General features: G+C 40.0%; 1 protein-coding gene and 1 pseudogene across 4 annotated transcripts in view; one reads left to right on the top strand and one right to left on the bottom strand.

Annotated features, from left to right (window-relative positions):
- USP48 (ubiquitin specific peptidase 48) overlaps positions 1 to 25,824 on the bottom strand; it is an 86,158-nt gene that overhangs the window by 54,067 nt on the left and 6,267 nt on the right. For all 4 annotated transcript variants that reach the window (XM_077899241.1, XM_077899240.1, XM_077899242.1 and 1 more), the window contains exons 2-3: positions 2,805 to 2,925; positions 1,266 to 1,422 (exon numbers count right to left, since the gene is read on the bottom strand). In XM_077899241.1, the coding sequence (XP_077755367.1) occupies positions 1,266 to 1,422; positions 2,805 to 2,925 (278 nt within the window). The remainder of the gene's footprint in view (positions 1 to 1,265; positions 1,423 to 2,804; positions 2,926 to 25,824) is intronic.
- On the top strand, positions 16,417 to 16,659 carry LOC144314758 (guanine nucleotide-binding protein G(I)/G(S)/G(O) subunit gamma-5 pseudogene; annotated as a pseudogene).

Genomic DNA, 25,824 nt, shown 5'->3' with positions numbered 1-25,824 from the left:
AATATTCACATGCTCTATGCCAGCTGCCCGTAAACACAGTGTTTTTGAAGCAAAGGTCACTATTAACAAGGACCAAAACTCTAACACATTACCCTTGTCTATGGGGCTACCAGAAGATGTGGGGCTTATGAGTCCTCTATCTTTTCTTTCTCAAATACAGGATTTATAGATGGGAGCAAGAGTCAAAACTCCCAACTTAGAGCTCTCAGACCTACATAATTTCAGACATTTGTTGCCTTCAATCCCGTTTTGAAAAAAGATAAGATCTGATTTGTTCCAGGAAAGTTCCACTTCAAAGAGAATCTCTAAATAGATAGTATCTTTCAGGAATACTAATCCACATACTGTATGTGAAATAAACTAAGTAATTCCATTAGAAACAGTTTGAAATTGATTCTATCTAAAAACAAAAACTCTGGGATCCCTGGTTTGCTCAGCAGACAGCATCTGCCTTCAGCCGAGGGCGTAATCCTGGAGACCTGGGATTGAGTCCCACGTCGGGCTCCCTGCATGGAGCCTGCTTCTCTCTCCTCTTGTGTCTGCCTCTCTCTCTCTCTCTCTCTCTCGAATAAATAAAATCTTTAAAAAAAAAACAACAACTCTAAATTTGCAATGAGTGCCTTTGCTATTGGTGATTGATTTTTGCCAAGGTTAGTGAATTTATAGAGGCTATCAATGTAGCCAGCATATTTGGGTATCAAGACAAAAGTCTGTGGTCACAATGAAGTATTAAGTCTCTCAAACTCTTCTGCTTTATTGACTGGTTTTTAATAAATCACTATAAATTAAATGGACTACAATCACAACACATTACATAGAGACACTGTAGTGATAAATTACATAATAATCAAATGTATTTCCTTCAATTGAATATGAACCATTTCAGTGCATAAATAATTTATAGAAAAAGGGGAAACTGGGATCCCTGGGTGGCGCAGCGGTTTAGCGCCTGCCTTTGGCCCAGGGCGCGATCCTGGAGACCCGGGATCGAATCCCACATCGGGCTCCCGGTGCATGGAGCCTGCTTCTCCCTCTGCCTATGTCTTTGCCTCTCTCTCTCTCTCTTTCTGTGTGTCTATCATAAATAAATAAAAATTTAAAAAAAGGGGGGGGGGAACTATTTTGAATTCTTACAATGTTTATGAAACACCTATCATCATGTCTGGCACATACTGAGCATTCAGAAGTTTGTTTCCTGCATTTGCAGAGTGTTCTAGCTGGCAATATGCTGTGAAGTGAGCCCGCACCACATCCACCCCACTAACCTTTCTCTTCCTGGATACCATCTCCCATCATGTAGTCGCTACAGGTACTTGGACATAAGTATAGTGCCTGCCGAAGCTCCAAATTGAGGAACCACACTTGAAGAAATGTGTTGACATAACAAGTAGCGCCAAGGTTAGTGAGGCCCACAAATGAGTTCTACAAAAATACAAAATTTACAATTACAAGATCAATTTCCTTTTACACAAAAAATTATAAAAGGCCACGTGTAGAACATAATTCTACGCAATACCCATCTGGGTTGGCTACAGGAGTGGAAAAGTCTTAGGACAGCTCATCTCCAATCTTCTAGTCTTCTCTGGCCTCTTATAGCTAAAACTAAAATGGTGGGCTCAATGACAAATCTGTTCCGAACATGTGTACATAGGGTTTTCATTTGCAATAGTCCTAAAATCAAGGAGAATGACATAGTAAAACTTCCACAAAAGTTCCTTTTTATCCCATAGATCAGGAAGGAATAGAGCATGGGGAATTGGTTGCAACTTTTTCTAACGACTGAGGATTCTTGAACTTAGAATCATTCATTTTAATGCACAAAATATCAATGTAGCTACTTCGTTAGACAATATTAGACACCAGGCTTTTTGGTTATACAATATTAATGTGTACTTTTAAAAAGGCAAAACAATACGTTTTGCTAAATATTTTGTTAAAATGTATATATATATACACACATATGTTTTGTTAAATGTATGTATGTGTGTGTATACACAAACACACACACACACACACAACATGTATATAAAAATACAAGCCTAGGACACCAAAGTAGTATCATGGGAGCTTGTTTCCTTGATTTATCACTTCCTTTAAAGAGATTTTTAGGGATCCCTGGGTGGCGCAGCGGTTTGGCGCCTGCCTTTGGCCCAGGGCGTGATCCTGGAGACCCGGGATCGAATCCCACATCGGGCTCCCGGTGCATGGAGCCTGCTTCTCCCTCTGCCTGTGTCTCTGCCTCTCTCTCTCTCTCTGTGACTATCATAAATAAATAAAAAAAATTAAAAAAAAAAAAAGAGATTTTTAAAAATGAGTTCAAAATAAACCATGCAGTATGAAAGCAAACATAAAATCAGCATTTAAACTACAACTATCGGGCAGCCCGAGTGGCTAAAGTGGTTTAGCGCCACCTTCAGCCCAGGGATCCTGGAGACCCGGAATCGAGTCCCACGTCAGGCTCCTTGCATGGCGCCTGCTTCTCCCTCTGCCTGTGTCTCTGCTTCTCTCTCTCCTCTCTGTGTATTCTCAGAATAAATAAAATCTTAAAAAAAAAATAAACTACAACTATCAATTGAAGGCTTGCTGGATTACATGATCCCTGTTTTAAAGCATTACCATTAAAAACTGTTCCAACTATAAAACAAAAAAACTGTTCCAATGCAAGCAATTTAAGTTCTATTCCTTATCCTCAAACTGCATAGGATCCTCCAAATCAGTAATAGTTTCTGATGACAGACGCAAAATAAAACAGCAAAACCCCAGAGGAATACCACATAGTAATCACTTTTAAAAGGATGGCTTACCTTTTTTCTCCTCTCACAGTTGGGATCATCAATGTTATGAAAACTATTCTCATCTATTTCTCCTAACCAAATATGCTCACCAATCCCTACCAAGCAATTCGGATTTCCTTTGCAGTTTCGTCTACAAAAAAAAAAAAAAAAAAAAAAAAAAAAATTGATAGATTAAGAAATGTCTTAGTTCCATAAGAAACATGCAGATTAAAGCTGTAATGATATACCAAATTTCATCTATTTCTCATGTATGTATAAAATTAAGAGAACTGACAAGGTAAAAGGTATAACACCACGCTCAATTTGTGCAGCTGTCAGGAAACAGAACTCATTTACTCCTGAGGGAATACAAACTGGTGGGACTTTTAGGGACAGGAATTTTGTAATCTGTAACAAAACTAACACATACCTTTTCACTTAGCAATTCCTTTCAGAATTCACCCTGAAGATACACCGCTAAAAGTTCAAACCTATGTATAAATAATGTCTCAGATATTTATTACAGCACTGTTTGTCAACAACTGGAAAGCCAAATGACCCCACAGCAGACATGGTTATCTCTCGGCACAATGGAGTACTATGCAAGTCTAAGGTGAAAACCACATGACAAACCTCTGGAGTTGTTTCCAGGATGTATCAGAAGAAAGCAGTGTGCAAAACAGTATAGTAGGCAATTTCTTTTCTTTTCTTTTTTTTTTTTTTAGTAGGCGATTTCTGGTATAAGAAAGATGGGGGATAAGAATATATGAATGTATCTGCTCATATGAAGAGAAAGAAAGCAAAAGGGTTACCCAGAGACTAAAAGTGGTTACTTTCAGAACACGAGTGGGTTTACATAAAAACTGGAGGGGTGTGTGACACTTTCCTGAATATACCATTCCATACACCGCTGAATGGGGGTGGGAGGGCCTGTGTGAATGTCACACACACACACACACACACACACACACACACACACACACTTTGGGGACCCTAAGCCCAAAACCAACACATTTTTTTAAAGATTTTATTTATTCAGAGAGACAGAGAGGATTGGCGGGGGGGCAGAGACACAGGCAGAGGGAGAAGCAGGCTCCATGCAAGGAGCCCAAGGAGGGACTCATCCTAGGAATCCAGGGTCACACCTTTGGGCTGAAGGTGGAGGTGGCGCCACCGGGGCTGCCCAACAAACACATTTCAATTAAATAACATATCCCAATGAAGGGAAGGGGGATGAGGAACTAACAACCAGATCTCAGTCATTAATTAGCAAGCTCATTCAGAAGTGTCCTCAGGCAAAAGATAAAAGGAATAGCAAGTCTTAATTTCCTTTTCACTGAGAATTGAACAATTCTTTTTTTTATAATAAATTTATTTTTTATTGGTGTTCAATTTACCAACATACAGAATAACACCCAGTGCTCATCCCGTCAATTGCCCCCTCAGTGCCCGTCACCCATTCACCCCCACCCCCGCCCTCCTCCCCTTCCACCACCCCTAGTTCATTTCCCAGAGTTAGGAGTCTTTATGTTCTGTCTCCCTTTCTGACATTTCCCACACATTTCTTCTCCCTTAGAATTGAACAATTCTAAAAAATTTCTTTCTGTATATTCTATATTTAAACAAATAAGTAAATATATGGGGGATAAAGGAAACGTAGACTTGGGGAGTTACAAATAATGGAAGAAGGGGATCCCTGGGTGGCGCAGCGGTTTAGCGCCTGCCTTTGGCCCAGGGCGCGATCCTGGAGACCCGGGATCGAATCCCACGTCGGGCTCCCGGTGCATGGAGCCTGCTTCTCCCTCTGCCTGTGTCTCTGCCTCTCTCTCTGTGTGTGACTATCATAAATAAGTAAAAAATTAAAAAATAATAATAATAATGGAAGAAAAAGAAGCCTACAGTACTGGATCAGGAATAAAAGACCTAAGTCTAAACTTGTAGGCAGATAAACCACAGAACACTAGTTACTTGAATTTCAGAAAAAAAGATATATTTACCAAATAATACATGTTGTCTAAAATTAAATTTAATTGGGCAGGCCAACGAGATGGTTCAGCTAAGAGACTACGAGCATTAACATGAGCACTCCTAGCAACCAGGTCTTGATTTCTAAGTATTCCCCAAAGAATCCATGACTCCTTGGAGAAACCGTGGTTCTGAGGCTGGATAGAGTACAGGATGAGCCTGGAACATCTTGGTATGCCCCCCAAATAAGGATGTACTCAAAGAATGATTGGGGGGGTGGCATGTTAAAAGGATAACTTGAAGGAAATTCCATGTGGCAAAATCTGAAACAAGAAACATTAATGATAGAATCCTGATCTACTGAATAAAATAGGAATCCATAGTGAAACGGATGGACATGGGATGGGAAAATTCCCTCCTTATAGAAAGTCAATTCACAAATTAGAAGTAAATCAGAAAACCACCATTTGTCATCCATCACAATAACACACAGGCACTCTCCTGTGACTTCAACAGACACATTCTCAGAAGATGGTTCTTATGCAACCATTTGGATTTTAGTCTCCTATTCCCAGCAGCAAAAGAGAAACATGAAAGTAGGCTCTCCTGGGATGCCTGGCTGGCTCAGGAGGAGGAGCTCATCATGCTTGATCTTGGAGTATTGAGTTTGAGCCCCATGTTGGGCAGTTTACTTAAATAATTTTTAAAAACACCTCAATTTGTCTCCAGAAACATTTTGTGCTTCCAGGCTAAAAATTCATTCCTTCTCTCGCTCTGGTGATTCTGAACTTATAAAAAAAAAAAAAAGTAGTCTTTCTTTGTCCCCACCCCAAAATCTTGAACATTCAACTTGGTCCAAAGTTGGCTCCAGCTGTGGCCTAAGAATTCCAGAAAATAGGGTTTAACTTTGAAAAGACTTTCAAAATAGATGGGAGAAGTTGAAAGCAATTTGTATCATTTGGCTCTAGAGTGCTGGCATTATTTGTACACATCTTAAATTAATTGCTGGCTAGTTATTACTGAATTAAGTGTTCAAATACCTAGAACACCATCACCACGTAGATGAGATGAAGCAGTGAAAAAGCACCAGCCCCATGTCTTATGGGTCTCCAGGGCCACACTTTCAGATAAGAACTAAAAAAAACAGTGGCAGTGCTTTGCAACAAAAGCAGTTAAGCTAATGGATTAAAGCTTTCCAAATAGTGGCTATGCCTTTTGCACATGAGCCCAGTATTGTTTGTTTGTTGTCTTTTTTAGAGAAGTAGAGAATCTATTTAAGAAGTATAAATTGTAAAAACATTTCTAATTACAAGCTATTACTCCCAAGCCAACCTAAGAAGCAGAACAGAATACCATTACAGAAGACTAGACTCCTCCTACAGAAGAAAACCTCTCCCATTCATCAGACTCCAATACTGCAAACTTCATTTTATCCACAGGAGGAGTAGGCCACGGGTGTCAAGTATCATTTTTCATCATGTTTGTATCAATTTTCTCACACTGAAAAAATTTCTGCACTTACTTCTATCAGCCTGTGTAGAAAGAAATCAAGAAGGCTGAGCGTTTTACGATCTAAGACAGGTATACATTTGCCTGGGAAGATTCACCTATTTACTGTGTAAATACCCCAGCCAATTTGACTCATTTATGTTACCTGCTTGGCCAAAGAAAGCAGGATGTGCTTCCGCTGACTTAGAAATCAGGTTAACTCTTTTCAAGATCATAAGTGTCCCTGATTTAAACTAGACAGTGATGCCACTAAGATTCTTTGTAACAGAAACTTCTACAACCTTATAACTAACTGTATCCTCTACCCACTCGCCACAGGTCTTCTCAGAAATCCCTCCTGCCTACAGGGGGAACATAGAACGAATCACAAAAACCAAGTAAGAGCAAGCAGTCAACCTGGCTCTTCTCTGGCTCTCTCCTACTCTTCCATCTGATTTACACTTCTACATCGGTTGGCTTAATAACAGGTTTCTAGGGTCGCCTGGCTAGCTCAGTCAGTAGAGAGTGTGACTCAACCTCACGCTCTGAGTTTGAGCCCCACACTGGGTCTAGAGACCAAAGAAAAAATAGCTTATTTTATGTGGCAGATGCCTACTGCTGTATTATTGTATGCGCTAAGTTTCTACATTCATCTACCTCTTCCCTATAGTGGCCTCCTAGGAGAACAAACTTCCTCGTGTCCTGTGGTTCTGGCAAGAGGACTTCAACTACCTTCATTTTGACCTTGAAATTTCTAATTGATAAAATTCTTCTTTCCATCTATCTCTTTAACTCGGGTAAATGATCTTATAGGAAAAGCATCCCCTGATGGGAACCACAGCCCCTCTCTAAGCAATAAAATCTCACCCCCACTGCAGGTACCCACCAATCTTTTGCCTCTTATCTTCCTTACAGAAATTGGGGAGTATTTTTGGTACTTGAGAGAATTTTTTGAGTTGCTAGTCCCCTGACTTCCCAGTGTTGGCCTCAGTTAAATTCCTTTCTCGTTTTACCATTACTGTCTCTGCCTTTGGATTGTCAGTGGCGAATGGCCAAACCTGGTCTGTCTGGGATCCCTGCAGCCAGGTGCTCTTGCACCCGTGTCCTGGCTACACTAGCAAGAGCTAAAATGCAGCTCCAATCCATCACCAAAACAAACAAAAATCTCATAAGATATTCCAAATGGGAAGTGAGGGATGCAAGAAAAACAACAATGGTCCCTCTCAGGTGGCAGCAGACTTGGAAAACTTGACTGTGTAAGAAGGAATCAACATGCTGATTTGCTTGAGAAGCAGAAACAGAAGGAAGTTCATGAAACTCTCCTTGGCCCACCTAGATCCCTGCCTTACCATGACTTATTTGTCCAAACTTTCCTGAATTGAAAACAAAAATCACAAAAAACCTCTCTAGATCTCTTAACTAAGCTACTTTCCTTTCAGCTATGCTGGTTTCAAGTTCTCTCACCTGTGTCTCAGAGTAACAAACATGAACTAAAGCTTTTCCGGTTAATGCTCCAAAAACCACGTCAGTCTCTGTCAGACCTAATTCTTTTTTTTTAATTTATTTTTTATTTTTTTATGACAGTCACACACAGAGAGAGAGAGAGAGGCAGAGACACAGGCAGAGGGAGAAGCAGGCTCCATGCACCGGGAGCCCGACGTGGGATTCGATCCCGGGTCTCCAGGATCGCGCCCTGGGCAAAGGCAGGCGCCAAACCGCTGCGCCACCCAGGGATCCCAGACCTAATTCTTAAAAATGGTTGCTCTCTTCCTCTGAACTTTCTTAGACTAGTTAACAAACAGAGGAAGAAAACACTCAGATCCAAAGAAATGCAAGGTTAAAAGTCATGAAGGAGGTTTTCTCTTACACAATCAGCAAAAACTTTCCAATGATGAGCCAAGATAAAGTGAGAGCCACTGTGCACTCACCAACTACAGGAAGTGCAAACAACCCTTTTGGAAAAACTTGAGAAAATGTCTCAAAATATTAAATGACACCAATATATTGTTTCAATAATTCTATTCCTGGCCATATATCCACAGAATACACACCACCACTCTGGCAATTAAACAGAATGATGAATCCCAACAGATACTTTTTCCAGAAGCATGTGATAGAAGAACACCAAGTGGCTAAAGTGGTAGACAAGGGATAGGTTCCAAAATGTTTGGTATGACATGCTAAGCAGCTGTGACAGGACTTGCGTGATTTTAGGCCAGCAAAACACCTTGGCAGCAATCCTAGTGGAGGATAATGTCCTAAACTAGATTAATGGCAATGAGAATGCAAGAAACCTCAAGTTTATGAGAGGAAATCAATACTTTGAGGACCCCTTAGATGGTGGGGGGAAGAAGGGAAAGAAAGGGACAATTGGGTGGCTCAGTCTTTCAAACGTCTGCCTTTGACTCAGATAGATCATGATCCCTGGGGCCTGGTATCAAGCCCTAAGTTGGGCTCCCTGCTCAGAGGGGAGCCTGCTTCTCCCTCTGCCCCTCCTGTCACTCGCGCTTGCTCTTTCTCAAATAAATAAATAAAATCTAAAAAGGGGGGGGGGGGGTGTTTGCAGTAATGCCCAAAACTGTAAAGAAAGGAAACAATTTTCCACAAATCAAAAACTATTTAGCTAAAGGATTGGAAAACAGACTACATATCTAAGGTACAAACCACTACGTTCCTTCAGTATTAACCACAGCTAAGAGATGAAGTTTGAGGGCGTGTGGGATGGCTCAGTTCATAAGTGGCTGCCTTTGGCTGCTCAGGTCGTGATCATGCTCCCTGCTCAGTGGGGAGCTGGCTTCTCCCTCTGCCTGCCCCTTGTGTGTGTGACTGGGGGAGGAGGGGATATGTGCTCTCTCAAAAATAAATCTTTTTTAAAAGAGTGGCATGAAGTTTGAGCTGTTCTGACAGATCTCCAAGGATCTGCCATTTAAGAGTTATCTCACAACACAATGGACAAAAATTCATAACATTTCATAGTTGCTATGCAGTTGAAAGAAAAACCATTATTTGAATGCAAGCGGTAGAGCTCCCAGCCCATTTAAAGAGCTATTCCTTTGCTTTTCCTCATCATCTCTTAGTTTCTTAGCTCTTAGGACATTGTTTCACACAGATGCCCCAGGCATGCCAACTTTCCTGCTTTGAGGGAAGATCTGTCTATACCGAAGCTTTGCTTAAGCAGCACAAGTTTTCTGAAAAACGATTTGAGTATACATATAATACTATAAAAAAAATAGTGGTCTTCACATCCTTTGACCTAGAACCACCATTTTAAAGAACATATCCTAAGCCAACATAGATAAATACTTTCAAAGGTAATCATCACTATTTAGAAATAAGCTATCTGCCCAAACACAGGAAAGTCATCTGTATTTTCTATAAGAGAAAATGGCTGGTTTAGAAATAAGCTACCTGAGCAACCACAGGGACAATGTTCAACCATGGCACAGCGGTACAGTCATGATGGAATACTATGTAGCCACTAAAATTCTTCAAGGGCAGTGGTTTGAAGAGTGACTCAGCAGTGGCTGAGTGGTTTAGCGCCATCTTCAGCCCAGGGCGTGTTCCTGGAGTCCCAGGGGATCGAGTCTCACGTTGGGCTCCCTGCAGGGAGCCTGCTTCTCCCTCTGCCTAGGTCTCTGCCTCTCTGTGTCGCTCTTGTGAATAAATAAAATCTTTAAAAAAAATAAAACTCTTTTCAAGCAATACTTTGAGACATATGACCTTGCTCAAGACAACTTTCTATCCTATTGATTTAGAACTCTATTATGACTGATTTTTCGAAAGAGGGAGTGATTTTAAGTTTTATTTACTTATTAATGAGAGATAGAGAGAGAGGGAGACATAGGCAGGGGGACAGCAGACTTCCTGCAGGGAGCCTGATATGGAACTCAATCCCAGGACCCTGGGATCACGACCTGAGCTGAAGGCAGATGCTCAACCACTGAGCCACCCAGGTGCTCCAGGAGTGATATTTTTTATATATTTTTCAAAAAGTTTGAGAAGAGTTCACAAGAGAAATTAGAATATACTTTGAAAACCATAAAACTAAATTAGTGCTTGTAAGGGAAATTATGGCATTTAAAGCTTAGGTAGATAGATAAGTATAGATATATATAAAATCAGCCTCTGGGTCCTTGGCTGGCTCAGACAGTAGAGCATATGATTCTTGACCACAAGGTGGTAGTTGCGGCCCATGTGTGGGGTATAGTTTACTTAAAATAAAAAACCAAAACTGGTGTCAAGTCATATTTACCCCAGTTTTTGTTATCACAAATATCAGGAACACCAAACCAAATTGACAGATACTTTATATTTTGGTAATTCATGATTAATTTGAATCCCCTTAGAAATTCATGTTTAGGGGATCCCCGGGTGGCTCAGTGGTTTAGCGCCTGCCTTCAGCCCAGGGTGTGATCCTGGAGTCCCAGGATTGAGTCCCACATAGGGCTCCCTGCATAGAGCCTGTTTTTCCCTCTGCCTGTGTCTCTGCCTCTCTGTGTCTCTCTCATGAATAAATAAAATCCTTTAAAAAGCCTCAGGTTTATAAAACATTTGAGTAATACACATGGCAATAAGACCATTCTGCTTCTCTAACCTCTAGCCAGAGCAGAAGTTAATGCAAACAAGTTGGAAGAGGCTCTGGGTCCTAGATGTTGACTGAGACCAGGATGCTCAAAGGGCTGCTGCATGGCAGTTTCAAACTGCTATCAATAAATGTCTACTAGATAGGTCACAACGAACATGAGTTAACAGTAAACACTATCATTTTATAGAACCAAACCTACCCTCTCATAAAAGCAACCAGACTTCACAAGGTTGACACATTCTATCACCAGATGCTTAGATAATTATAGGGCCTAAGCATCCTGAAATGAAAGACCAACTCATCAAAAGCATCAAAAGCGGGCTCAGAGCTCATGAGGCGACAGGTAAAAGAGCTTCAGAGACAAATGCGGTGTGGCATCAAGCACGGAGCTCCGCAGCTGAGATGCCACAGGAAGGGTGGCAGTGCTGTGAAGGTGAGCATCTCCAGGGCGCTCAGGAACTCAATCCATGTGGGAGGAGGACTAAAGATCATTGCAGCAGAGAGCTTTATGGACAAAGAAGGCTGGAGGAGCAAGCCAGAGGACATAAATGCAGGTTCTCCTGCCATGCTCCAGCATGAAGAAGTCTTCCTGCCACTGGCAGCTGTTGGAGAAGGCAGGAGGAACAATGAGGCTGTAGAAGTCAGGGGCTAGCTTAGTTCACAGAACACTGCAAAAAAAAATGTGGTAAGAGTTTGGACTTCATCCAGGAAGCAACAAGGAGCCAGCATAAGGTTTTTAAAAGAAAAATAATCAGATTTGCACTTTTTAAAAGATCCTCTAATTATGCCTACTAGTGACTTGTAAGAATCACCTGAAGATTCCCCAAGTTTTGTCAATGAACAACATTCTTTAAAAAAAAAAAAAGAGGGATCCCTGGGTGGTACAGCGGTTTGGCGCCTGCCTTTGGCCCAGGGCGCGATCCTGGAGACACGGGATCGAATCCCACATCGGGCTCCCGGTGCATGGAGCCTGCTTCTCCCTCTGCCTATGTCTCTGCCGCTCTCTCTATCTCTGTGACTCTTGAGATTTATAATAAATAAATAAAATTTAAAAAAAAAGAAAAAGAAGAGCTTTATAAGATTTTATTTATTCATGAGAGGTATGGAGAGAGGCAGAGACACAGGTAGAGGGAGAAGCAAGCTCCCCAAGGGGAGCCTGATGTGGGACTTGATCCCAGAACTCAGGGATCATACCCTGAATGGAAGGCAGACAACCACTGAGCCACCCAGGTGCCCCTCCTCCTGCTGCTTAACAAATTTTAAGCCTCTAAGTTATTTTTCTTTAATAGGAGATTTTTTTCAAAGTATAATCTCTTGACTCATGTTCTCATGTACGTGTGTGCATGCACAGCAGCGGGGGCGGGGGGAGACACCAAGATAAATTTAAAGGGGATGCTTTTACAATAGAAGAGATAACAAATGAGAATGAGAAATAAGAGGTTAGTACAGGTAAGAATTCAAATCAATAGCACTTGTTACTGATCATTTTTTGGTGAGGGGAGTCGGGAAAAAAGAAATCAGGTTTTTATGAATGCAGGATTATTTAAAACCTTTTTTCTTTTAAAGGAAGAATGGATGGGACACATGGGTGGCTCAGTGGTTGAAGTGTCTGCCTTTGGCTCAAGGTGTGATCCCAGGGTCCAGGGATGGAGTCTGGCATCAGACTGCTGCTCTCTCTGCCTAGGTCTCTGTCTCTCTCATGAATAAATAAATAAAACCTTAAAAAACAAAGGAAGAATGGAAATAAATATTTTGAGAATACTCACATCTAGAAATTCGGGAAATGTTCCCTCATCTAACAATTTTTTTTAAAGATTTTATTTATTCAGGAGAAACACAGAGAGACGCAGAGACATAGGCAGAGGGAGAAGCAGGCTCCCGCCAGGAGTTCAATGTGAGACTCTGGATCCAGCATCCCGGGATCACGCCCCTCATCTAACAATTTGATATTCATCTGAAATTCTGAAATCTGACCAAAAGGATCCAAGAGATAATCAGCATGCAGCAAACAGGACAGACAAGGCTTCAGTATCCTTGCTCACCATGTTTTGTAATGTGCAGTTACCATTCTAAGGTGAGGTTACTGGCTCTGTAGTAGCTTTTTTCCTTTGAGAGTCCTAAGGTTAGACTGTACCCAAAAGTTTTATCTCTTTCATCCCACCAAGATGCAAGCTGCTATTAAATAGCCATTCATCCAAAGTTTTCAATTTCTCAGGGCAAGTTACAAAAAAAAAATCCTCAAAGCAAATAATTAAGACAATGTCAGTAAATCTTTTTGTAGGAAGTATAGCTCAGTGTCCAAGCAGAGGGTCAAAAGTCGCCAAAGGGCAGCCTACCAGACCCCTAAAGAGAGCCCCTCCTCCTTCCATCATCATGATTTCAAACTGAAAGGCAGTAGGGAGAACCTCAAGGTACTAGCTCCTGCTTGTAAAAAAGAAGAAAAAAACGGACACCTAGGTGGCTCAGAGGTTGAGCGTCTGCCTTCAGCCCAGGGCTTGATCCCAGGATCCGGGGATGGAGTCCCACATTGAGCTCCCCGAAGGGGGCTGCTTCTCCCTCTGCCTGTGTCTCTGCCTCTGTGTCTCTCATGAATAAATAAATAAAATCTTTTAAACTTCATTACACACGTCACCTCCCATTATTCTCAGCCACGGAATACACATGGTGCCTCTTCATGGATTTTAAGTTTTATACAATGATTAGAATTTCATCAAATCAAGCAAACTATGGATTAGAGCAAAAATTCAAAAATGAAACCCCTAAAAGGATAATCAGGAGGGAATTCAAAGATAGAATTTTTAATAAGTAGCGGCTGGGACAAGCAGTAGCTATCTGGAAGAAGATCAAGTTGGGCACACACTTCACAGCATGCTTCAGTACAAATTCCAAATGACTCAAAGACTTAAATGTTTATTGAAACCACAACACAGAAAACATCAACAAATCTCTTTATAATCTTGGCATGAGAAAGACTTTTCTAGGATTCAAAACTCAGAAGCTATAAAAGTTACATTAATTCAATCTTATAAAAACTTTCCATGGGATGCCTGTGTGGCTCAGGGTTGAGCATCTGCCTTTGGCTCAGGGCATGATCCTTAAGTCCCGGGATCGAGTCCCACATTGGGCTCCCCGCACAGAGCCTGCTCTCCCTCTGTCTGCGTCTCTCATGAATAAATAAAATCTTAAAAAAAAAAAAAAAAAACTTTCTGTATACAAAACATAAGCAAAGCAGAAAAAGAATAACTGAAAAAGTTTTGCAACTCATGCCACACACACACAAAAATCTCATTACATAAAGAACTCCTACAAACTGATAAACTAAAAATATAAAAACACAGAAATGACCTAACAGGAAGTTCAAAACTATGCAAATGGCCCTGACATTCAACCTCTGCGGCAAGAGGAACACAAAATGAAACTAGACTGAGACACCTTAATTGGTTACCACCAAGAGCATTTTACCTACCAATCCTCTCCTCCTAGTTACCTTCTGGATCTTTGGTGGGACCAAGAAACAAGCTCTGGGCAATGATTTGTGAGCAGAAATGATGTGTGTAATTTTAAGGCTTGCATTTAACTTCAGGACACTGAAACCTTCCAGTGGTACAGAGAGTGTTTCAAATGGCGGCTATTACCCAGTGTCAGTTATCCAAGTGACTAAGAGGAGCCACCTCACCTCCACTCAACCTACTTCCAGTTTGTAATCCACACATAGCTTAGCTCAGATATAAGCCTTTGTTGTTTTAAGTCACTGAGACTGGGGAGTTATTTATTCCCACAGCATAACCTAGCCCCATCCCAGATATGTCTCATCTCCCCTATCAGTCTGGCAAAGTCAAAGAGCCTGACGAGACCATGGGGAAACAGGCAGTTTCTCATACCCTGCTACTGAGTCTAACAAATGGAATGATCTCTATGGAGAACAATTTCCAGCATCTATTGAAATTATTAATGCACTTACCCTTGACAGCCTGTAATCCCACATGGGTATTTATTCCACAGATTTGTCTGCACACATGGAAAATAATTTAAAATAAAAGTAATATATTGAAGCATTGTTATTAACAGCAAGACTGAAAATAAGCCCAGTGTCCTTTATAGGGAACTGGTTGAATAAGCTATGGAAAATCCATATAGCATACAATGTAAATGTATGTAGAAAGAGGACCCAAAAAAAATGGATGCAAATATCCAAACACTATGCATGAAAGTTTATAGGCAATTTTTACTTAAACAGTAAAAAGCTGTAGATGATCCAAATGTCCACCAACAGAACAAACAAATTAGGATAAATTCTTTTTTTTAAAGATTTTATGTATTTATTCATGAGACACAGACAGAGGCAGAGACATAGGCAGTGGGAGAAGCAGGCTCTCCACAAGGAGCCCAATGTGGGACTTGATCCCTGACCCCTGGGATCAGGCCCTGAGCCAAAGGCAGCAGCTCAACCACTGAGCCACCCAGGCGTCCAAATTATGATAAAATACCCCTCCACCCCTCACCCTCAAAAAACTACTGACACATGAAACATGGGTGATTCTCAAAAGTGTGATGTTGAGCAAAAGAATCCCGACAAATAAGGTAATAAAGCTAGAGTCCATCAATATGAAGTTCAAGGACAAACAAAACTAATCTATGTAGAAAGAAATCAGAATCATGATTCTGATCCTAAAGGGAGATGGGAACTAGGTGGAAAAGAATTATGAAGGAACTTTCTGGGGTGATGGAAATGTTCTATTGATTAGGCTGGTGATTACATATTAAAATTTAGTGAACTCCCTTCACAAAAATTAACTCAAAATGGATCACAGACATAAATAACAAAAAACAATAAAACTCCTCAGAGATAACTTAGGCAGAAAAATCTATGATCTTGGGTTTCGTGATGATTTTTTAGATATAGCACCACTATAGGATCCATGAAAAGAAATAACCTGGGCTTCATTAAAATTAAAATTTCTATGAAAGACTCTGTCAAGGGAATAAAGACAAGCCTCAGACTGAGAGAAAAATATATGCAAATTAGACGCCTGGGTGGCACACCCGTTGAGTGCCTGCCTTCCATTCACGGTGTGATCCGGGGATCCGGGATAGTCCCTCATATGGCTCTTTGAGGGGAGCCTCCTCCTGTCTCTGCCTCTCTCTGTCTCTCATGAATAAATTTTTTTTTAAAAAAGAAAAATATATGCAAAAGACATCTGATAAAGGATGTTGTTCAAAACATACAAAGAACTCTTAAAACACAAAAATAACGAAAAACAACCCAATTTCAAAAAATGAGCCAAAAATCTTAGACACATCACTATAGATGCTCCCTGTCATGTGACAGCAAGGAAATACAAAGTAAATACCACCATACACTTATCACAAAGGCCAAAATCCGTAACCCTGACAATAGCAAACACTGGTGAGGATGTGGATCAGCAGGAACTTTGGTCCCTGGAAGGAATGCAAATTGATACAGCCACTATGAAAAGACAGTCTGGTGTTCTGTTCAGTTTTACAAAATGAAACACCCTCTGGGGTGCTCCATGGTCTGTCCCAGCGGACCCACGACTCCACCGATCCCCACACAGTTGAACCTGCCCCACTCTCGCAGGCACCATGTCTGGTTCCTCCAGCATCGCTGCTAAGTAAGTGGTTCAACAGTTCTTTCTGGAGTGAAGGTTTCCCAGACAGCTTGCAGATTTGAAACAGTTCTGTCTGCAGAATGCCCAACACACCACCTGCTCTCTGGGTATCTTCAAGTATGAATCCCTTCAGACCTCAGAAAGTCTGTTCCTTTTTGTAGTAAACTGAATCTTCAGATGGTTTTCTACATCACTCTTCATGAAACAGTGAATATCTAAAAGATTTAAATTTGTAGCCTGTACAAAAGCTTATCCTTAGAGGTGCCCAGGTGCCTCAGTCAGTTAAGCATCTGCCTTCAGCTTAGGTCATGATCCCAGAGTCCTGGGATCGAGTCCCATGTCTGATTCCCTGCTCGGTGGGGAGTCTGTTTCTCCCTTTCCCTTTTGCTCTACTTCTCCCCCTGCTTGTGCACTCGCACTATCTCTCTCAATAAAATTTCTTTAAAAAAATTATTTTAGGGATCCCTGGGTGGTGCAGCGGTTTGGCGCCTGCCTTTGGCCCGGGGCGCGATCCTGGAGACCCGGGATCGGGTCCCACATCGGGCTCCTGGCGTGGAGCCTGCTTCTCCCTCTGCCTGTGTCTCTGCCTCTCTCTCTCTCTCTCTCTGTGACTATCATAAATAAATAAAAATAAAAAAAAATATTAAAAAAAAAAGAGAAAAAAAATTATTTTAAAAAAGCTTATCCCTAGAACACGTGCCATACTATATAAACTTCTATTTTGGAATACCTGGGCGGCTCAGTGGTTGAGCTCCTGCCTTTGGCCCAGGGTGGGATCCTGGAGACCTGGGATCAGAGTCCCACATCGGGCTCCCTGCATGGAACCTGCTTCTCTCTGCCTATGTCTCTGCCTCTGTGTCTCTCATGAATAAAATTTAAAAAAAAAAGAAAAATTATATTTTGTCAGTCCTTAACATCTACCTCTCTGAATTCATTTCACAAATTTCTGTATCACAAGAGCAATTATTTTATATACATTGGCAGAATACCAGAAAATTTTAAAATTTCAAACATACTCCTTATGCCATACAAAAATCATGCTCATTGTGGTCCTGGGTAGGTATCCAAAAGGGTTGAAAACCTGTCCACACAAAAGCCTGCCTGCAAATCTTTACAAAACAGCTTTAGGCTTAATTGCCAAACTCTGAAGTAACTAAGAAATCCTTAAGTAGGTGATAAAGGGTAAGTGATAACAGATAAACTGTGGTACATCCAATGAAATATACTGCACTAAGAAATGAGCTATCCAGCCATGAAAAAAGCTTAACTGCATACTACTAATTGAAAGAAGCCAGTATGAAATGGCTATGTGCTATTTTAAACTATATTACATTTTGGAAAAAGCAAAACTATGGAGACGGTAAAAATATAGTTATGGGATGGCAGGAGGGAGAGATGGATGAATGCTCAAGGCAGAGGACTTTAACCAGTGAAAATTATTCCATGATACTATAATGGCCGATAGGTCATTATACATTTGTCCAAACCCACAGACTGTACACACTCAAGAACAAATCCTAATGTAAACTACAGACATTGTGAAGGTTACCAGAAAGTTAGGAGACAGGGGGTGCGGTGGGTTAAATAGGTGATGGGGATTAAGGAGTTCAATTATTTCACTATATTGTACATCTGAAACTAATATTACACTGCATGTTAACTGGAATTTAAATAAAAACCTAAAAAAGAGTCCAGCAGGAAAGAATGGAATATTACCATATGCCACATTTTTTTCCAGTATTAGAAAACAATACTGGGGCACCTGGTTGGCTCAGTTGTAGGAGCATGTAAATTTTGATCTCTGGGTTTTGGGTTGAGCCCCAAATTGAGTGTAGAGTTTACTATTTTTTTATTATTATTTTTAAAGATTTATTTATTGATTTATTCATTCATAAGAGAGAGACAGACAGACAGACACCGGGAGAGGGAGAAGCAGGCTCCCTGTGGGGAACCCAATGTGGGACTTGATCCTGTGACTCTGGATCATGTCCTGAGCCAAAGGCAGATGCTCAACTGCTGAGCCACCCAGGTGTCACCAGTTTAAGTAACTGAGTGTTGGAAGAGAAAAAAAAAAAAAAAAAAAACCTAAAATTAAAAAAACAAAAAACCATAGACATTGGGTGATTAATAAGGAGGGAACAGGTGTTCATGGACTTAAATGTAACCCTCTGGGTGTACCTGAGTGGCTCAGTTGCTTTTGTTGTGTAATTCTTGATTTTGGCTCAGGTCATGATCTGGGGGGCGAGGAGGGGTATCCTGCTTGAGATTCTGGCCCTCCCTCCCTCCATCTCTAAATAACAAATGTGGGCAGCCCTCGTGGTTCAGTGGTTTAGCACGGCCTTCGGTCCGCCTTCAGTCCGGGGCATTATCCTAGAGTCCCAGGTGAGGCTCCCTGCTTGGAGCCTGCTTTTCCCTCTGCCTGTGTCTCCGCCTCTCTCTCTCTCCCCCTCATGAATAAATAAAATCTTAAAAAAAAAAAAGAAAAATAAAAAAAAAAAAAAAAAGAAGAAACTCTGACAGGGAACACTGATAGTGGGAGAAACTAGGCATGTATGGGGCAGGAGGTACATGGGAAAGCTCTGTACTTTACTCAATTTTGCTGTGACTCTAAAACTTCTCTAAAAAAAAAAAAAAAAAAAAGTCTAGGGAGCACCTACCTGGCTGGCTCAGTAAATAAGAGCATGCAACTCTTGATCTTAGGGTTAGGAGTTTAAGCCCCACATCGAGTATGGAGCCTACTTGAAACAAAAACCAAAGAGGAGCCCCTAAATACAAAACACAAAAATAAAATCTACTGAAAAACCTGAATGAACAGGAACATTTCAATGTATACTTTTACCTCAATTGTCTATAAAGCTTTCAACTCCTTTAATAAAAACTAGGAAGCTTTTAATTACTGATAGAAAAATCTCCACAAGTATAGAACAGTATGCAATGCTATGTTGTCTAAGAAAATGTCTGTGGCTGCTTTTATGAACACTGAAAAGAATCAGAAAAAGGTTGCTCCTTACAGAGGATATGAAAGAATGGGATGATGGGGGCAGCCATGGGAATACACATTCTCAATGCATACTTTTTTTTTTTAATTTTTATTTATTTATGATAGTCACAGAGAGAGAGAGAGGCGCAGAGACACAGGCAGAGGGAGAAGCAGGCTCCATGCACCGGGAGCCCGATGTGGGATTCGATCCTGGGTCCCCAGGATCGCGCCCTGGGCCAAAGGCAGGCAGGCGCCAAACCGCTGCGCCACCCAGGGATCCCTCAATGCATACTTTTTAAAGATCATTTTCCTAACAAAATACCTAGAAATAAAAATGAAAATCATTTTCCTATAAAACTATACGACTGTCAACTATTCACATAAAATTATTTTACTTTAAATTTTTACCAAGCAAACTTGTTTACTTATGTTACTAAAGTACCTATTTTCCTGAAGCAGTGAAAATAAACGAGGAACAAGATAATCTAAACTCCAGGTTCTAATGACTGAAAATGTTAGTGTTTTTATTCATGGCATTATTGTATCAAGGTCTCAGGGTATTATACATATACCAGGTAGGCAAAAATAAAAAAACAACAACTATAACCAGGTCCCTTGGTATGTGTGCCCCTCTTCTAGAACTTAGGCAAAAAAAGTTTGAGACGCAACTGACAAAGTCAATAAAATTCAACACCAAACCTACGTTAAATATTCCAGATGGAAGTTGTCCTATAGTGTTAGCCATCCTTTAAATAGTTTATTGGATATTTTTTAAAATTAAGTATGTACTCTAAGTTTTAGAATCCAATCAACCTTTGAGGCTCTACCACCTAACAAAAGTGAAAAATCTTCCTTTTCCAAACCCTAAGTTACACCTCACTAAATTGGGATTCAAACACTGCACCCTATAAAAATTACCAATTTACCAAATACTCTTGTAATAAGCATATTAAATCAGTTGGCCTGAAATTCAAACTTCTATTAGAGAAAGAGATTAGCCAAGCAAAATGGATTTAAAAAGTGAGCCAACTCAGAAATACTATGACTCTACTTACTAATGAATCTACTTTCCGCCTAATTGGTATTAAAGGAAAAACCCTGGGAGGTAAGACAGAGGATGGGCTGACTGGCAAATCAACTCTTTCCCTATGTGGATAGGCTTAGTGAACCATTACAATTCAGAATTTTCCCCTCTTACAGTGGGATTTAGTTCTCTAAGGAGGACGACTTGAAACATTTCTTTATACAATTTGGGAAATGGCTTCATGTTTGAAAAAAATAATACCTTCCAGGGTGCCTGGGTGGCTCAGCCAGTTAAGCATCTGCCTTTGGCTCAGGTGGTGACCCCAGTGTCCTGGGATCGAACCCCACATTAGACTCCCTGCTCAGTGGGGCTTCTCCCTTTCCCTCCATCACTGCCCAACTCCCACTTGTGCACACTCTAATAGATAAACAAAATCTTTAAAAAAGGAGAAAAAAAAATACCTTCCAACTTCACTGATACATTATTAAACTCACAAGTCTTTAAAATGTCATACTCGATGGCAAGGACACAAAGACAGGGATATTCAGGTACTGTACAAAGATGATGGGAGTAAATAAAGAACCTTAAGAATGTTCATCTAACTTTTGGGGTGCCTGGGGGGTTCAGTCAGTTGAGCGTCCAACTCTGGCTTTTGGCTCATGTCCTGATCCCAGGGGTCATAGGATGGAGGCTCTCATTAGGTTCTAAGCTCAGCGGAGTCTGTATCAGATTCTCTCTCCCTTCTGCTGGCTCACTCTCTCAAATAAATAAAATCTTACCCAAAAAAGGAATCTTCATAAAACTTCTACAATTTTTATTTTAAGAAAATGAACAATAGAAAAAAATACTTCCTTATAAGGAAGCTCATAAAAAACTTAAAGAAATTAGTAGAAGGGGCGAAGGAGAATAAGTAGGCAAATGCAAATAGGAAAAATACTTTCAGGCTTGTAAAATGGAATATATTCAACGATTAGAAATTAGTATTTTATAAACTCTGTAATGCCCTGGGGACTCTTAGTATTAAGTTCAAAAGTAACTTTTCAAAACGCACATAAAACATGATGGCATTTTTTTTTGGTGGTTTTTTTTTTTTTTGATGGCATTGTTTTTATTATGTACATGCAGAAAAATCAAAAGGGATTACTACGAAAAATATTACAACATATTTCTCTGGGTGGTGGCTTTTACTTGAGAGGAGTTCAAGTTAGCAGTGAGCTCAGACTCCTTAGAAGCCCATTGTTAACTACATTTCATTTTAGCTTATCCATACTTCTCAAATTGGAACTCACATCAGCTAAGGATTAATAAATAAATAAAGCCACAAGAAAAGCATCTTGTGCCATCCTGGACTCTAAATTTCAATTTGTTTTACAAAAAAAATTTTTAAAAAGTTAAAGGATTTCTTTTAATGTTACACAGAAAACGAATTAAATCCATGAATTTTTTCGTCTATTTCCTTTGTAAAATTGTCCCAAATACAAAAAACTTTTTCTTAATAATTAAATCGTTACCCTGTAAACCAGGAGAAATATAGGAGATTCACAAAAAGCATGTCTCGTTTGGTTAATTTTTATTTTTTCCCCTATGTATGTCCTCCCTTTCCTTGGAACCTCTACTTTTTCTATCACAGATCTTTACAACTAGTAGTCATTCAACAAGTCTACATTGCTAAATGACAGGAAACCCTTAAATTCTTCCAGGCCCTTACTGCCCAAATGACAAGAATAAAATAATTCCAAACGGACTGTAAATCTCATTCTGAAAGAAAATACAACTTTGCAGAGGATAGTATCTTTAGGACCTAGAGGAAGGTAAAGATTTCTTAAATAAGATGCACACAAAAAAGCAATCACCACAAAGAAAGATACTGATAAACTGGACTATACTGTAATCAGTACTTATGGTTCATTCGAAAGATGCTAGGGCAGCCCTGGTGGCTCAGTGGTTTTAGCGCTGCCTTCTAGCGCTAGTCCCACGTCGGGCTCCCTGCATGGAGCCTGCGTCTCCCTCTGCCTGTGTCTCTGCCTCTCTCTCTCTCTCTCTCTCTCTCTCTCTCCCCCTCTGTCATGAATAAATAAATAAAATCTTAAAAAAAAAAAAATATATATATATAAGGTGGGGCACCTGGTTGGTTCAGTTGACAGCATGACTGATTGGGGTTGTAAGTCTGAGCTCCATGCTGTATGGAGAAGACTACCTAAAAATCAAATCTTTAAAAAATAAATGAAAAAATTGTTAATGGGGCTTAAAAAGTAACTCATTGGAGGATATGTGAACAGGTGAATACGAAAAGGTCAATTTTATTGGTCATTTGAGAAATGCAAATTAAAACTGCAAATGAGATACAACACCCACCATAATAGCTAAAATTAAAATGATCATAGTGACAATACATAGCAAATGAACTCTCACATAGTACTCATGAAAGTTGAATGTGATAAATATAATCATTTTGATAAGTTTGGGCATTATCTAATAAGCTAAATATTTATGACCCAGCAAGTCCTCTTTTATCAAAAAAGGCATATAACGAAAAAAATGTCTATATATGGCACCAAAATATATGTACAAGAATGCTCACTGCAGCTTTATTCCTCACAGCCAAATACTGGAAAAATTCCAAATGAACATTACCAGCAGAAAGGATAAAGTATACTGTAACACAATGAAATACTGCACAGCATTAAAAATGAGCACATTGCTACCCAAAATGTGGACAAATCACACAATGCTGAGCAAAAGCCAGACACAGAATGAACTACAATGTATAATTAATTGTATACAAAGTTCAAAATAGGCAAAATCTCTGGTGTCCAAAGTAAGGGTAGTGGTTACTTGAGGAGGATGTTAATAACCAGTGAGAGGCAATAAACTCAAGATGGGTGTGTTCTGGAATGCCAGCAACATTTTAACCGTGGTGGTAGATACAGATATGTTCCCCTTGTGATAATTCACCTTGAGTAATATTTATGATTTGTGTTCTTTTCTGTATGTTAAGAACAGTAGAATAATTCTAAGAGGAATTAAGAGGGTCTTGCCTTATCAGATATTTTTAAAATACTAAGTAATTTGAACTGGGGTCATAATACCAAGATACTGAGTCAAATCAATAGGTGAGAAACAAACCCAAGTACATATAATAACTTGTCATATAATAAAGGTGGCCTTTTTAACTACAGGGCGAAGACTAGATTATTCAATAAATGGCTTAAATTAATTGAGTAGCCGGGACGCCTGGGTTGCTCAGCGGTTAAGTGTCTGCCTTCCAGAAGCTCAAGGCCTGATCCTGGGGTCCTGCCTTGGGCCTGCTTCTCCCTCTGCCTAGGTCTCTGCTTTCTCCCTCTCACAAATAAATAAAAATCTTATAAATAAGTGGAGAAAATTGAGTAGCTAATTTGGTTAAAAAGTAAAAATAAAGCTTGATCCAAATCTCACACCCTAAATCAAATTAAACTGTAGAGCACAAAGATTGAATACACAGGATAAAACCATCAGTATTAAAACATGAGAGCGGGATCCCTGGGTGGCGCAGCGGTTTGGCGCCTGCCTTTGGCCCAGGGCGCGATCCTGGAGACCCGGGATCGAATCCCACGTCAGGCTCCCGGTGCATGGAGCCTGCTTCTCCCTCTGCCTGTGTCTCTGCCTCTCTCTCTCTCTCTCTCTGTGACTATCCTAAATAAATAAATAAAATATTAAAAAAAAAAAAAAAAAAAAAAAAAAACATGAGAGCAACCCAGGTGGCTCAGTGGTTTAGTGCTGCCTGGTAGTGCGGCCTTCAACCCAGGGCCTGGTCCTGGAGACCTGGGATCAAGTCCCAGGTCAGGCTCCCTGCATGGAGCCTGCTTCTATCTGCCTGTGTCTCTGCCTCTCTCTCTTGCTCATGAATAAATCTTTAATACATTTTTTTAAAAAATGAGTGAATAGTTCTATAATCTTGGAATGGGGAAATCCAGCAACCTTAATAACAATGATAAATCTGACAACATAAACATGAGTTTTAATGTACCAAAAGGAACAAACAAAAAAACACCACGAAGTCAAGTTAAAAAATGTAGGAAAAAGGGCAGCTCCCGTGGCGCAGCGGCTTAGCGCTGCCTGCAGCCCAGGGTGTGATCCCAGGGACCCAGGATCGAGTCCCATGTCGGGCTCCCTGCATGGAGTCGGCTTCTCTGCCTCTCTTTCACTCTCTCTGAATAAATAAATAAATCTTTTTAAAAATGTAGGAAAAGGATGTTCAGCAGAAATACTCAAACTCTTGACAATTAGTAAGAAAACAATCAATTCGAAAAAAATAAATAAATAAAAAAAAAAGAAAAGAAAAGAAAAAAAAAAAGAAATCAATTCGGACACAAAATTCAAAGGAAAAATACAAATGGCCAACATATATAAAAGATGCTCAATGCCACTAGCAAAAATTAAAAGGCACATGAAAATAACTTGCTATTTTTCACTATTAACGTTGGTGTTTGCAGTTAAGAATGCCTAGAGTGGGAAATAGGGTGAATATAGGATGCAGTGTTAAACAGTATAACCTTTTATCGCCTACCAAAATTGTATATAGTTATAGTGACCTTTTTCTGTTTTCTCATCTTACAACCTAAGTGAAAACATTCACTCAACCAAGATACATAGAGGGATGTTCACAGAAGCACTGTCTATATAGTATCAAAACCTGAAAACTCAAAGGTCCATCAACAGGGAAATGGTTAAATTATAATACATCTACAGTTACAGAAAATATTACATACGTATTAAAGATAAGGTAAATTTTCTAGATCCACTAATATGGAAAATGTTATCAAATAAAAACAAGTTGCAAAAAGTATGCAGTGTGACTGCTCTTTTTTCTAAAACAATTACATTGTTTAATCATATTCTGCTTTATTTGTAAAATACATGGCACCTGAAAGAAGGAAATGCATCTTCTGGGGCTTTATCCCAGAGCCAGTCTAGACTACTACAACAAGCCCATAGTAAGTGCCAAAATGATTTGTTGAATAAAAGAATATTTACTCCAGGAAGGTATAAGTCACTAAATATCTGAATTTAAAATTTTTTTGAATTTAAAAGATAAAAAAATACCAATATTTATACTTTTTTAAAAAAAGATTTTATTTATTCATGAGAGAGAGAGAATGGCATAGGGATAGGGATAGGGATAGGGATAGGCAGAGGGAGAAGCAGGCTCCATGCAGGGAGCCCGATGCAGGACTTGATCCCAGGTCTCCAGGACCAGGACCTGAGCCGAAGGCAGACATGTAACTATGGAGCCACCCAGGTGTCCCTATTTATACTGTTTTAACAATGGTTAGTTAGCCTGAGATTAAGGAGGGGCTTTGACTTTGCACAAAAATTAAGAACTAAGTATTCTCCGAGTG

Source organism: Canis aureus, chromosome 5 (genome assembly GCF_053574225.1).
Source record: "Canis aureus isolate CA01 chromosome 5, VMU_Caureus_v.1.0, whole genome shotgun sequence".
Lineage (NCBI taxonomy): Eukaryota > Metazoa > Chordata > Mammalia > Carnivora > Canidae > Canis > Canis aureus.
This window is presented reverse-complemented; position numbering and strand designations above follow the sequence as displayed.